Source organism: Octodon degus, unplaced genomic scaffold, assembly GCF_000260255.1.
Source record: "Octodon degus isolate 3935 unplaced genomic scaffold, OctDeg1.0 scaffold00017, whole genome shotgun sequence".
NCBI lineage: Eukaryota > Metazoa > Chordata > Mammalia > Rodentia > Octodontidae > Octodon > Octodon degus.
Window position 1 is genome coordinate 17444200 of NW_004524593.1, and position 15646 is coordinate 17459845.

At 42.8% G+C, this 15646-nt stretch overlaps 1 protein-coding gene across 1 annotated transcript in view; it reads right to left on the bottom strand.

Moving 5' to 3' along the window:
- Positions 1 to 15646, bottom strand: part of Ush2a (usherin) — a 732353-nt gene that overhangs the window by 152420 nt on the left and 564287 nt on the right. The window contains exons 49-50 of the mRNA XM_004626936.2: positions 15005 to 15173; positions 4413 to 4634 (exon numbers count right to left, since the gene is read on the bottom strand). Coding sequence (XP_004626993.1) covers positions 4413 to 4634; positions 15005 to 15173 — 391 coding nt within the window. The remainder of the gene's footprint in view (positions 1 to 4412; positions 4635 to 15004; positions 15174 to 15646) is intronic.

Consider the following 15646-nt stretch of genomic DNA (forward strand, 5'->3'; position numbering starts at 1 on the left):
CATAATTTGATCGGGGATATTTCACTGGCATATTGAAATAAACACAGAAGAGATCCTGAAATGTGGGTCCATCGGTAGCCTTCAAGGGTCTAAAACGGCAGTCGTATTGTGCATGTGTTTTCTATGTGCTTTCATTTAGAAAGCACAAGTAAAAGTTTGTAATTTCCAAAAGAATTCTCAAGGAAAAATGAGAAATCCTTGTAGCTGGGGACAGTGACAGTCCGTTTCTTAGGACAGGTGCATCTGACTTCAGAGCAGTAGTGCTCTGACTTCTCCTTCCTTCTCCTTCACGTTTGTTCTCCCACCTAAATTAAATTAATCTCATTAAATCCTACTCTTGCAGCCACATTGATTCTTCCCAGAGTACTAAATAATGTTCAAATCCTTTTGCCTGTGCAGATTTATCCCCCTTTACCTCCTTCCGCAGGCCGTAGACCTCCAGTACAATGCGGTGCTCAGCACTACCGGGACACGCTTGCAGACTTAATTTTGCTGTTTGCAACAAGCTGCACCTCTGAAGATCCTACTTAGTGTTTATGGTGCAGCCCACAGGCAGCTCTCCTTATTACCCGGATGTGACCTCTCGCCTAGTCTTCTTTATTATCCCTCTTTTAGGCTTCTGTATACTTGGATACTTTTCTCCTTGTTTCACTTGTTCAGTTTTTGTGCAATCAGCCATTTTTTATGGTCAGAAAGCACAAAGGGCATCTCAAAGACAGCCTCTATGTGAGATGTATTTATTGAATGAAGGGAGGTGGCGATTGGCTAAACAAAAATAGCTACAGACGAAGGTGTCAATACAATGAGATATTTTCCTGTCATTGCATTACTCTGTCCTATGACTGAATGAAGAACACAACCGTTTTGCATGCTCCTTGTCTGCTTTTAGCTGCTTCACCCAAAAGAGGAGAAAGTACCCAACTAACGGATCACTGACAGCACAGGATAACTAACCAAGCCCCGTGATTTCTAGCGCACATTACAGTCCTTTCAAGCAGTGTAGTACATTTTACTCTCAGGATCACTCTGTACTCATACAAATACTGGGGTTCCCAAAATAGTCTTTATTTATATAAATCATGTCATTGAATTCTTACTCTCTTAGGATTAAAGCTCAATCTTGAAATACATATTTATTAATTCATTTAGAAATCGTAACAGGTCCATAGCATATTTAGGAAGAATAGGTGTTTTCCAAACTCAAAAATGTACTGAGAGGCCCAGCCTGATAGCTCAGTGGACTAAAGCCCCTGTTTAGGCAGAGCGCGGGAGCCAGGGTTCACTTCCTGGTGAGCCAGCCCTGCCCTCAGGGCCTCCTGAGACAGCGATTGAGACTGGGGTGGCACGCACCTGTACAGCTCTTGGGAGGCTGAAAACAGGAGAATCACCACGAGTCCAATCTGTGTAGTCAGACCCTGTAGACCCTGTATCCCTTTACTAAATGCATAAAAAGAAATACATTGAGAATGACCCTGTTCTACAGCTTTGCAAGCCCATCACATGTGCAGTTTAACAGAAAGCAAATTCCCCAATCCGTTTTGGCATCTGTCTGTTGCCTTATCACTTGTCAGGCAGTCCCTGGGACACTGTACTGTATGCTCATGAGGGGACGGGAGTTCCGAAGGCAGAGGACAGTTTGGTATGATTGTAAAAAATAGTTTTGTTCTCAAGACCACTGAAAGATTCTCAGAGACCACCCAAAGACTCCCAGGAGTGCCCAGGGCATACTTTTTTTTTTTTTTTGGTGGAACCAAGGATTGCACTCAGGCCCTTGCGCTTGCCAGGGAAGCACTTATTCTACTGAGCCATCTCCCCGGCCCCGCCCAGGGCATACTTTAAAAGTCATTGGTGTAGACTCCAGATCTTTTTTTATTTTTATTTTTTCATTTTTAACATTTATTGTGTGTGTGTGTGTCCAGCTCAGCCCACCAGGGGGCGGGGCTGGCTGGCATGTAGTGCTGGGGGATTGAACCGCGGTCCCTGTGCTTTGCCAAGCTTGTTCCAAGTAGGTGCTTTAGACCACTGAGCCATCTCTCCAGTCCCTAGACTCCAGATCTGATAGCCAGGACCTTTTCTTCTAATTTGTACAAGCATTTAGTGTGCAAAGGGAACACTCTTTAATGTGTGTGTGTGTGTGTGTGTGTGTGTGTGTGTGTGTGTGTGTGTGTTTTCCTGGTCGTTCATGAGATGTGTACAACCTGGTTGCTATATACAAGACTGGTCCATGAGATTTAATGAACACTGATTGAATTGGAGTTGGCGAGCACCAGGGCTGTGCAGGTATTAGAATACTTTCATCGGCTAAAAGCACAGACCTTCCAGCCACTCGAGGAAGTGAGAGTCCCTTCGTGGCCATAGCGGCCAAAGGTGCATGGGAGAACCTCCTAGCCTCCCTCTGCATTGAGGTGTCAACATATAGTTGAATTTTAGTCAATGGAATGCTAATAAAACTAATAAAGAGAGTACTTTAATAGCAAAACCAATGAAGAAATAGTAGTTGAGTCTGGGAAATAGATAAATATATTTACTTCCTATATTTACTATCTTGATTCAGTGTACTTACCATATTGGGTTCAATATATTTACTATACTGAGTCTAGCCCCTGCCATAGAAAGAGAGTTGAGTCTTGAAGATTCAAGTTGAGGATATGGAATGTACAGATTTACTCCTAATTCAGATATGTACAAAAGGAAGAGTTAAAGAAACAAAACAGTAGATGGTAGAAAAGTTAACATGAAACAGGCACAGGAAAAAGTAAAATAGATTAACTGCAACTATTCTGATGTGAAAAAGAGGATCATAAATAAAATTCAGATAATAACTGAAAATAGTGAAAGAAAACGATGGACTCAGATTTGAGGCAATGCATAGACAATTTGATTATTCAATAATGTAAATTATGAAGGGAAGGGACTCATAAATACATGGGAGAAAGTTTTACTTCTTGTTGATTTACAGATAGGATAATGACACTGCTGATAACTTACAGCTCAAATTCAGACATTCAGGAAGAATGTCCATGAAATACAGGTTAACAAAGTCAACTCCATGCAGTTGAGATAGCTCCCTGCAAATCGTGCTCAGACCGGAACCACTTAAATGGCCCAGGACCCTAGAGAGAGCCTCCTTCCACTTGACAAGGGCCCCAGACATGTATGTCATGGGCGAGTTGTGAATCTTAGAGTCACCATTCTAAATTTCAGGCAATTGTTAGAAAACTACTACCACTAACTATGAGACCAAAAAATGCATTTGCTTTTGTGCTCTCTCCTAACTGCAGCAGGATGTGCAGGTGGAGAGGAAAAGGGTGGTGAGCGGGAGGCCCGGCAGCCCTAACCCTGAATACACTGCTTGTATACTTGCGGGATTTGATAGGGGTTTTCTTTTTCTTTTTGATCTGTCATGTATTTTTCTACTGCAAATAAATACTCGTTTTGTATTTTGTGGGCCTTCATTAGTTTCTGTTTTTCTGAAAAGCCTCCCAAGCCACATAAAGTTTCAGCTGGCTCAAATGCCAGACTCGACTAGCTCGATGAGCTTGAGCACATTCGTGATGCGCGCTTTTCATTTTCCTCACTTTTACCTCGTTATCACTTATTTATTTGTTTATTTGCAGGGCTGGGGATCAAACCCGGGCCCTTGCACATTGAAGGCAAGAAATGTAATACTGAGCTCTGTTTCCTCATTTTAAAAATGTACATAGTAGTACCTAGTTGTAAGATTGTTGTAGAGATTAATTTATTCTGCTAATCCTGTGCAAAACATTGGGACAATACCTAGTAGATAGTAATGATCATGATTACTTTCTGCTTGTTTCTTTGACAGGTCGGGCAGCACTGGGGATTGACCCTGGAGTCTTTGCACAGGGCCCGTCATCTTAACCTTTGAGATCAGATCTTCCTGTCACCAAGCCCCCACCAGCTTGAAGTCTGAGTTTCGCTATGTCACTAAATCATCCAGGCTGTTCTTGACCTTGAGATCCCTTTGTCTCAGCTTCCCAGAGTACTGGGGCGATAGCGGCATACCACAGCTCCCAGCTTGGTGACAATAGCAGTGTTAGTTCCACAAGCACTAAAGAATAGGAGAGAAAAAGAACTGTACTACGACATCATCACAACAATTTGAGGCATACATAGGTTTTACTAAGAAACATTGTTTTGCTGGGGAACCAATGAATTCATGTGCCTTATTTATTTATTAATTTTGGTGTATGTAATACTTTTCACTAGGGGCTTTGCTGGCATACATCAGATCTATAGACATAGTGGGACACTGCAGTTCGATTTCTAGTGCTGCTGATGGTTGCGTAGGACATTATGAGAGTGAGTTTAGGGAGGGCAAGGGGGCTCTCTCCGTCTCCGGGGTGCTCTGCACCCAGGTAGGGTCCTCTGCACCCAGGTAGGGTCCTCACCTGGCAAGCGCACGTAGGCCACGCCCTGCGCCCTTCCTCCGCAGCACTGCATGTCGCTGCTCACCACCTGCCCCCCGCAGCACCGGCGCCCGTGGCCGTCATGCAGCATCCCCGCGCAGCAGAGCTGGGGTCCCGCGGAGGAGTAGGGCATCCTGCCGCAGCAGGCGTCGCCGAGCCCCACAGAAACCCGGTTGTGTTGCTCATCTGGACAGCAGACTTCACCTGTAGGGGTAGGACAAACACAGTCATTGCAGGAGTGAGGGAAAACGTGGCGACCCACAGCGGAGTCTGAGGGTAACCACCCAAGGCCAAGGGGAGGACAGTTATTAGGAAAAACGCGGTCACACTGGAGGTGTGCAGTCTCAACAGGATCCCATGGGTTTTTGCTTTCAGGCTGCGTAAGCCTGGTGGTCTGCTCATGACCCGTGTACTAAATCACAGGTAAGATACACTTCAGGTCACCACACACATACTGTGCTTGAAGGTGGCAGATCTTGAATTTCATGAATGCAGTTAGGCACGAGCACCCCTTCACATGATATTCTGTGACACTCAGGATAAGAAAAAGACAATGATAATCTGGCCTTAAGATTAGAAGATGCAAATATTCTAAATATCAATATCAGTTGGGAAGGGAGGTGCCTTGAAAAGATGAATACTCTAAAATAGAAAAATTTAAAATATATCCCTTAGCAATACCTTAGAGTGGACTAATAAAGAACAAACAGTTCACTATACATACAAAGCTGCCAAGTTTGAGTTGCAAGAAATAATATAGCATTATGAGATGCATAGCTCGTAGTAAGATGGAGGTGGGGTGTGGGGGAGCGACCTAAAACGGCCCAACAAAGAAAGGCTCTGGTCCAGTACACAAAACTCCCACGACGGGCAAAGACCTTGGATAAACATTTTCAAGACGACATAGGAGGATCAATGAGCACAGGGAACGCTGCTCAATCTCAGTAGTCACCAGGGAAGCGCAAATCAAAACCACAGTGAGACCACTCCGTGCGCTTCTGGATGGTTCCCACCCCAAACAAAGCCCCACAACAACAACAGAGAAGTGAAGCGCTAGCAAGGTACGGAGAAGTTGGAACACAAGGAGGTGCAGCTGCAAATGGAAAATGGTGCTGTCCGTGGACAGCAGTGTAGAAGGTCCTCGAAAGTCTCACGCACAGAGATGCCGTGTGACGCAACAATTCTGGATCCAGGCACACGATGAAGAAGAGCAGGATGTGTAGCCAAAAGATTTGAAAGTAGTTTGGATGACACTTGGACACCCAACATCCATTGTGATTTTATTCTTGATAGTTTAAAAAAATGGAAACAGTTTATCTATACATCAGTGGGTAAAGATATAACTACCCACAACGGGATATTATTCATACCTCAAGTGGAATGAATTCCTGGTCTGAGCTACAACGTGGATAAATCCTGAAAATATTATGCCAAGTGAAAGAAGCCCATCGCAAATAGTCTATTGAATGCTTCTGAGCCTATGAGGTGCCTAGAGTGGTCAAACCAGAGAGACGAGAAACGGGACTGTGGCTGTCCAGGATCGAGGGTGGACACGAAGGGGGGTGGGTGCATAATGGATGTCGCTCCACGAGGGGCAGATGAAGCACCCTCGGGGTGGGTGCAGGTCAGTGTTTGCCAGTACATTCAGTGCCACTAAGCTGTGTGTCTAAAAATACTTAAAATGGTACATTTTATGTTATGTATAATTTCCTGCCATAAAAGATCCAGTTTCCTAAAACAGAAAAGGAATACTATAACCCAACACCTGTCTTCAGAGACCACTTTCCTAACTCCCACTGTGTTCTCATGAGTAATGAAGAAGACATCTCCATTTGCCAGAAAACAGACAGCAGGACAGCCAGCTGTCCCTCCCCCTAAACTGCAAAGGTGCCACACGTGCAGAAGACACAGCTCAGAAAAAGAAAACTTCAGAGCAAATCAACAGCAAATAAAGATGAGAATAAAAAGCCTGCTATGTCTAGTCCGTAAGATAACAATGGTTAATATTTACATGACAGAGGGACCCAGGGAAGTATTTGCTGTGTTTTGGCAAGAAGGATGGAACTGCGAAAGGAAAAAAGACCAATTATGATGGGGCAACAACTCTCTGGGAATGTAGCCAGGGGGTCTAACCCTATCAGCCCTTGGCAGACAAAAGAACTTGTAGCAGGAGACTCCTCCTTGGTGAACTGGAAAGGCTACTGCGTCGGAGGGCCCGGCTGCTTTTGGAAGTAGGTTCCTGACAGACGGGATGAATTTGGCCCAGTTTCCCGCCATGTTCTTCCCTCTTTGGAGTTCCACAGCATGCAGGCTTGCTTCTGCCTTTTGCCGCGGGCTAATGCAGGGTGAAGACCCGTGCTGGACACCAGTTCAGTTCTCTTGGCCCTCCCAGCCGTGAGGGCCAAGAGGGGAATAGATAGCTACAGTGTAGAATTCCTCAGGCTGTGGTGCCCTGTCAGAGCTTCAGGAAATGTTTACAGCAGTACATCACTGATGCAGGGAGCACAGCTTCCACCCCAGAGCCCACTCATTTCCCATGATTCCACCGTAGGAGTAGACGAAATGTCTCGGGGATACACACGGCAACTATCCCTTTGATTCTGCTTTTGGATTTCTTTTGTCTCTTTTAAATCAACACACACCTTGGTTTGATGATTCCATTGGCAAGGATCCACTGAAAGAAAACCACTGCACATGCGATGTGACAGAGTCCTTGTCTGTGAGTTCCAGGAGAAGAGGCCCCATGCCACAGCTTGGTGATGGCACAGGTCGATTCCCCCGCCTACGCCTCTTTGACCAACATCTGTTACCTACGATCTGTCTCCAGGGCAAAGACACTGTAGATGTGGGACTCATAGAACAAGCTGAACTTCAACGGGCTTCATCAATCTGGACATGCTCTTGTTATTTTGTGTTTTAAAAACATTTTTTTTTTTTTTTTTAAAGCCAGCTACAGGTCTCACCAGTTTCTGCACGCGTTCTTTCTCCAATCTCTTTAAAAATAGTCCTGTGACAAATCATCACATTCATGTAACCTTTGGGACAATCAAGATGTGGAACTGTTCTCTTGGCGCAGAGAAGCAGCCCGCTGTAACATTTAAAAAAGTGATATAAATCTATCACTTTTTAGTGCACATTATTGGTACATAATAATTGCATTCCTTGTGGGGAGTTGGTACCTATTTATGCATAACACATTCGAAGCCCTTTTTCCATTCTCCTTTCCTTTCCATCTTTCTCTTTGACCCCCTTCCTTCCCTTTTGAGAAATATCTCTTACTCTCCATTTCCTATTATCTTTTGTTTTGCTCTTTATTTATAACTTAGGTTTCTTATGGAAGAGAAACCATGTGATATTTAATTTAAACTGTCTGATTTATTTAGCTTAACACGGTGGTCTCAAGGGGCATCTAGTCTTCTACAAATGACTCAAGCTTATCTTGCTTTATGGAAAAGTAGTATTTCATTGTGGGTAAAAACTACCTTTTCTTTTTTCAGTTATCTGCTGGTGGATATGGGTATATAGGCTGCTTTTGAGATTTAGCGGCTGTGAATTATGCTGCTATAAACATGGTCATGCATAATGACTGTAAAATGATTTTTTGGGAAGATACTAGAAGGGGATTAGCTAGGTTAAGATGAAATTTATACTTTTAGCTTTTTGGGGAACCTCTTACACCAATCTCCATAGTGGTCGTACCAGTGTACACTCCCGTCAGGCAGGTAGCAGAGTTCCTTTTCTCCCGCATTCTCACCAGCATTTCTTATTTGATTTTTTGATGATAGCTGGGCTTTCTGAGGTAAGATAAATCTTAGTATTGTTTTTATTGCCATTTCTCTAATGGCCAGTGATGTTGAGCATTTCTTCGGGTATTTATTGGCTATGTGTACTGCTCAAAATGCCTGCTCATTTCACTTGCCTATTTTTTGATTGGGTCTTTTATTTTTGGGGGGTGGTCTTAATTTTTTGAGTTATCTATATATTTTAGGTATTAGTCCTCTGCATGAGGAAGATCTGGAAACACTGTACCATTCTGTAGGTTGTCTTTTTACCCCTGTTAGTTGTTTCTTTTGCTGTGCAGCTTTTTAATTCAGTATGACCCAAGTTATTGATTCTCAATACTATTTCCTGAGCATCTAGGATTCTGTTCAGAAAGCCCTCACCTATGCCTATGACTTCAGGACTTCTACCCATTTTATCTTCCAGCAGGGTGAGTGTTTATGTTTTAAAATTTAAATAATACACTATTTAAAATGTTTCTTTATATATTTAGTACAGGGTCTCCAGGGTCTCACTACACAGATCAGACTCATAGTGATCCTCCTGTTTTCAGCCTCCCAAGCACTGAGATTACAGCTGTTGCCACCATGCCCAGTTTCAGTCACTGTCTAGGGCACAGGGGTGTGGCTGGTACTGCACAAGAGGTAGGAGTGGAGTTGGGGGAGGGGGAAGGGTAGTATCGAACTGTGGTCCCTGTGCCTGCCTAAGCAGGTGCTTTGGTCCACTGAGCTATCTGGCCAGCCCAACTTTTTAAATTTTACTTGAGTACATGATTAGTGATATAAGTCTAGACTCAGTCTTCTGCACATGGAAAGCCAGAAGTTTTCCAAGCACCATTTACTATAAAGGCTATTTTTCCTCCAGTGTCTTTGGAGCTTTTCTCCAAGATCAAATAGTTAATTGTGCTTGGGGTCTTTTCTGTACCCTTTATTCTGTTCCATTGATCCTCATGACTGTTTTTCTATTCGTACTATTCTCTTCTTAAAACTAGCCCCAAATCTACTTTAAAGAAAGAGGCTGTTGAGTAACTGTGGCGCATGGTACCCACCTAGCTCTAGAAGGACACACATGCCGCTAGCTGTGCTAGCCCTTTTGATACTCACTCACTCACTCACTCAGCAAAACAGTAAATGACTGGTGTAACACTTCGTCTCAGACTCATGGGCCATTATCAAGATTGCGACTCCCTAGCTCCTGGCAGCTCCCAACCCTGACACTGTCCTCATGCTAATCCCCAAGGCAGCTGCCTAAGTCAAAGCAGGTCTGTGCTCAACACTTCTTCTTCATATTCTCTGCGCTGAGACTGACAGCATCTTTCTGCATTCACTTTTGACAGTCGCACCCCATGAGTTTACAGAAATATCTTCATTCTCCCAGTGATGAGCCCTAAGTTTAGAGTGGTTAATAGAATGCCATCTTCCAGAGGTATCTACACCCTAATTCCTGGGACTCCTGAACACATGGTGCTACGTGACACGGCAAAGGTCTACCAAGAGAGGAGGTGAAATTGAGTTGGACAGTGCGATATGAGAAAGGGCTAGTTGGCTGCACAAGGAAGGGCAAGGAAGGCCGGAAGCCGAAGAATGTGGACGGCTCTAGGTGGTGGGAAAGACGGGAAGGAGGACTCTGCTTCCCAGCAGGGCGTGCACTGCTGGAGACACCTCAATGCGCCCCCAGTGATACCCACTTAATCTTCTGGCTTGCAGAAACAGGAGTGCCCTTGTGATGCTTTGGCCACTGCATTTGCATTTGTTAAAACACCGAGGTGTTTGACTTCCTCCAGAAAAGTCTACTTCCGTTCAATAGATGTTTGATCCTTTTTTTATGTCCATGGTCTCCAAAAATAGTTTCCTTCTGTTTTTTAGCAGTGGTTACACCAAATGAACGTGAAGCTTCTGAATGAATACCCATTGTGAGAGCAAAGGGTGTCTTCTAGGGCCTGGATTCTAGGCTGTAGTACCACACAAAATGCAAAAATTCTTCTTAACAGTGGCAAGAATGGGCAAACGTCAAGTAAAGGACTGCTAGTTCTCAAAGCGTCAGTGCGGTCCTTGGTCTCCAAGGTCTCTGGCCAGTAGGCACCTGATCCCTAGCTTGTATGAACACATCACCCTTTTATATGATTTGAAGAAGGCAAACATCTCTGAGACTTCAGCTAGATTCATTGGAAGCAATCTTTTGATAATGAAAAACTTGCCAACCTCTTCTTCTCGGGCTCTCCTATTACTACAAGCAGAAAGGAGAGTGAGTCTGGGGACCCTAGCTCATCAGCTCACTGCATATTTGGGATATTAGCCTCCTGCTAATATTCTTAGTTCGTGTTACTCAATGAAGTGCAAACATCTAGGAAGTGGGTGAAATGGGATGTAAATCAGGCTTTCTCACTGCAATGATCATGCCCACCAATTACTTAGCATCAAGCCAGCAGAACATTATACAGATCTTTTTCTTAGAATCTGATCACATAAAATATTATCTGAAATACTCTAACACTGTGACTATTACACTTTGCTACCCAACACTCATGGCCATCACCAATTCGTTCTCCAGAAGTACAGCTTGTTTTTGAGTAGACCGTGGAAATAGCTTTTCTGAGCCCAACTTCTTTCCCTCAGTGTCGTTCTTTCTGGTATCACCAGTGCTTTGCTCCTTCCTTTTGCTAGATTGTGATCTTTCATATCACAGGTTGCGCATGTTCCCAGAGATATTTGGGTATTCCGCTGGGGCATTTAAAACAGAGCTATGATACACATTCATGCACAGGTTTCTGTGTAAACATAAATGTGCAACATTTCATTTTTCTAGAATAAACATCTAAGAGTAGACCCAGGCAGCCCTAGTTTTCTCTGAGGATATGGAGTCCCAGAACTAGGACGCAGTAGGCTTGGTCCACTGCCTCTGGAAGGATCTACTAATACAAGATCTGCACGTGGAAGGGAACTTGTGAATTTTTCATTAGGTGGCCCCAGAGGCCAGTGAAGAAGGAGTAAGCTTGCTGTAAAGCTATTATATTTGTCACACATATATTTCCTCCCTCTGGGTAAAAGTGTTCTATTTGCTGTGAAATTCAGTTGCCATCTTTAAGTCTCCATGACCAAAGAGCACAGTGTCTCTCACTGGCAAACGTTCACATGGAGTGTCACACTGGCCAAGGGCAGGACCAATTAATTCATGGTGCCCAGGAAGCTAGTGAGCATAGAGGAAGCCACACACATCTATTCCGGGGAAAGAAGCGCTGTTTTGAAACAACAAACATCATACCAAGCATTAATTGGTTACATGCTTTATATTTCCCTGACTCCCTCTAAATCTTACTTGGTTGCTGTCAGAAGAAAAGTCCTCATAACAAGAGATGGGGATTATATCAATGAGAAATAAAACGATTTTTTCCTCAGAAAAGGGCTATTAGATGTACGATGCAAGGATCAGTCACCTTCTCATTAACCTCTCAAAATGAATCTATTTCAGGTTGGGTTTGAAAATGTTTTGCCTCTAAAAGCTACCACGAAGTCTAACAGTTAATTGTTATTCTTATCGAAGAATGACCCACATTAACATTTAGTTGGGGTCATTAGCATATTTATAAAAAAGTGTGTGTGTGTGGCTAATGTGCATTCTTTTCTCGGCTGCTCTTTGTCATGAAGGAAAATCCACAGGAAAAAAAGGAAGTAAATATTATTAACCAATATTTCAGACTCAACTTCAAGTATCAAAATGCCTGCACCCATCCCAGCCCTGAACTGGCAGGCTACAGATTGGATTTTAATTGCATGTAGATACAAACTTGTTTGGGATCACTATGGCTTCTTTCATGACATAAACAGCTTTAAACTAGTTAACAAACACCACGAGCTGAGGACAGAGGTTGGGGAGGGATCTCTTCATTAGGTACATTGAGATTAACAATTGGAGCAAAACTACATCTTTGATTATTCCATGAAATCGTGGGCTTATTTTTTTTTTCCCCTCTTGACAGCATGGAATGAATTCTAATTCTGTACAAGATGAAATACTTAGAAAGAATCTAAATGTGGGACATCCTCAACAGCTTGGTAGATAACTGAAATGCTTGGGAACATGTAAGTGTGCGTGTGTGTGTGTGTGTGTGTGTGTGTGTGTGCACAGATAGTGGAGATATTAATATTCTTGTTTGAAAAATCAGCCATTGAGAGGCTTAGTGTATTGGTGAAAAACCCATGGGGTTCCATGGCTTACTCATTCTTTTGGGGGAAAAAGTGTTCATTTTTATTTGGAAATGAAACAAAAGTAGATTGTGGTTTTAGTTCTAAATCCAACACTGGTAGTATTGGAAAGGAAGCAGACAGAGTCCTAGACCTAAAGAGGAGATGTGTGCAAGCGAGCATTTCATGTTACTTTTCAAGGGACAGAGGGTATTTTTCAGGGCTTGAATAGTTTGCTGCAAATCATATGATTACCATGTTCATGTGACTGTGGAATGAAAATGCTATCGTGTGTGTGTGTGTGTGTGGGCATGCTAGACGCAGAGAAAAGCGACACGTGGTGGTAGCATGAGGAGTGGTAAGAACTAAACAGAAAACGCCAACCTAATTCCTAACATTTCCAACTTGATTATTTGCAGGGAAGGAATGAGGACAATAATATATGAGAACTCCCCTAATGTCAATTTTTGGTGTAAACAAAACATTTCACAGTGTTCAATTAGTTGCTAACAATTCTGGGCTATAATAAAGTTAATATTTTTCTTTTTAGTTAAACCTTCATTTCTATCAATGTACTTTTTTAGTTGAAAAATCTTGTCAAGACTGACTTAGCTATAAAAGTATTTTTTTTTTTTTTGCTGGAGAATCAGAAATAACAGCTGTTATAAAGACCAGCATTTCCTGTGGATTCTGCAGGAAAAATGGCACCATGGAGGTTCTCGGTTCCCCCTTGTGCTACGCTTCCATTTTTTCCATATTTTGCAGAACAGATACTGGGCAAGAGTGTTTCTCATTTCACAGCCTTTGGTTAGACCAAGCACAAAGGCACTCAATTATTAGTGTCAAATTAATCAGTGATGGGACTGGAATCTCACAGTAACACAGGTGTCTCAGCGCAATCAGCTCGCCCAAGGCCTCAGCAAAAGTTAGCTTTCTTCTCTCCCTCCCATGTTCATTTTCTGCACTATAAGGAATACATCAGTAAAAAATTTAAGGCATAGGAGCATGCCTGTATTCTCAGTGGTTTTTCCATTGAATCAACAGAAATGGACTGTGATCATCGTGAGAAAGTTAGATATATATAGTAGTTATTTCAATATAATGTTAACAAGGGCTGGGGAGATGGCTCAGTAGAATAAGCACTTCCCTGGCAAGCGCAAGGGCCTGAGTTCAATCCCCGGTTCCGGAAAAAAAAAAAAAAGTTAACAAATAGTAGTACATTTTGGCTAAAGAAACCCTAAAATGCCCAAAGGGGCAGAGGTTAGGGAGCCATGCCTGCATTTCCACTGCAGCTCATTCTGATTGACCTCTGTGAATGTGGGTGTGTTACCAGCCCTCTTTAAGCTTGCTTTCTCACCTCTAAACTGCATGTGACTTCCACTTTTCTGAAGTTGTGATGGTCATGCAGGCACTTATGTAATCTGTAAACCTACAAATGCTAGAATCTAGCTGAAGCTGTTTATTTTATAAGTGCCAGTTATTGTTAGTGTTGTTCTCAATTACACTCACTAGGCATTGTTTTTGGTCATTGAAATCTGGAGAGAAATGGCCGGTTCATTTTGCCTACAGAGATGAATAGCAGGGAAGGTGGATTCCATTTGTAGTCTCTGCCCCATTGCTCCCTGTCCTGCCTGACCTAGAACAAGAGTACCCTGCAGTCAACTCTAATTCTCAGATAAATGGGGTTTGAGGATATAATCTATTCAGTGCATGCATAGTTCAGATTAGAAATGTTTCAAGGAAGAAGCAAATATTTTCATGGAATGGGATAGTTAGTGATTCATATATCTGATGGTGAGAATATAGAGCCAGGAGAATAAAACAAAGCCACAAGACATAGTTAGTTGGGCAGATGTACTTCCTAGGTAGTTGTGTTAGCCACCAGGCAAGGCAGGCACCATCAGGGTTCAGCTCCTCTGCTCATCAGAGAAAAGCTGGTACCTCTCTATGTCCACTAAGCAATCTCCAAAGTGCATTTTCTTTTTGTTTCAGTGAAGGGTGTTTGGAAAAACTTGCAAAGCACCAGTGCAAGTCACCAAGTTCTGACCCCACTCTTCTCAAGGGACCTGCAGTGAACCATGCTCATTATAGTGCTGTATTCTCCCCCAGCCCTTTGCTCCTGCCATCTTTTTTTTTTTTTTTGTACATGTGCTCAACACCTCAAACTGAGCATGCTCAAGAATGTGTCCATCTTGGCACATGAAGATGAGTCCTCGCCATATAAATGGGTATCCGTGTTCTCAGCGAACCACACCCCCTTGTCTGCAGTGAACACTGCAGCAGTATTTACTTCCGGTGCCCTGCTTACGTGGTGTAAGTGATGAAGCTCTCCCCATCCTTTGTCCCCCCAGCTGTGTGTATTGCTTTGTGCTCACCAAGAGGTGAACCAACTGTGTTCTTCCATAAGACACGCTAAGTGTCTAGCGGTGTTAGGTTTTCACACAGTCTTGCTTGCATTTCACTGAAGCTGAAACAAATGATGCTAATGCAGGTCATTTGTTAGGTGTTTGCAGCTTGCTTTTGGTTGGGAGGTTCTTGACATAGTTGATATGAACCATGCTTTTATGTTTTCAGGGTCCCCAGATTACTTAGGACACCTACGGATATCCTCACCTGGCAGGATTTTAGCATAATACCCATGGCAGCACTCATGATTGGGCCGTGCCTCTTGTATTCTGCCACCACAACACACTCCAGTGGAATTTGGAAGGAACGGGATATAGTTTTCTTCACAACAGTTGTATCCAGGCTGGGGGTTGTAGAGAACGCCATTGCAACAAACCTGCAAGTTCAGAATCAGTGTTCAAAAGACATCAATTTAATTAAGAGTGCTGTATCTCAGGCAGTATAATTATTGCTCATAGATTATTGATCTGAGATTGCATTATTCACAAGTCACAGGTTTGAAATGTATTTTACAACATCATTCAAATTCTATAAGTGTTATGTGATACAATTCAGCTTGTTTCTTAGCCTTCAGACACATGTTGTTCTCTACCATGAGATCCTACAAAGAAAATCAATTATCTTTGCATCTCAGTGATTCCTACAGAAAGACATTGAGAATTGGTGATGAGTCATTTTGTTCACATATATGTCTTTCTTTTAATGAGTGTTTATTTGAAAACAGTCACCTGTATGGAAAATGTCCCTCACTGATCCTTTTCTAATAGATTGACTTTTCCTCATAATTTATAGGATTACTTATTTATGAACCAATCTTCAGACAAAGTAGTCTTCATAGAGACCAACATT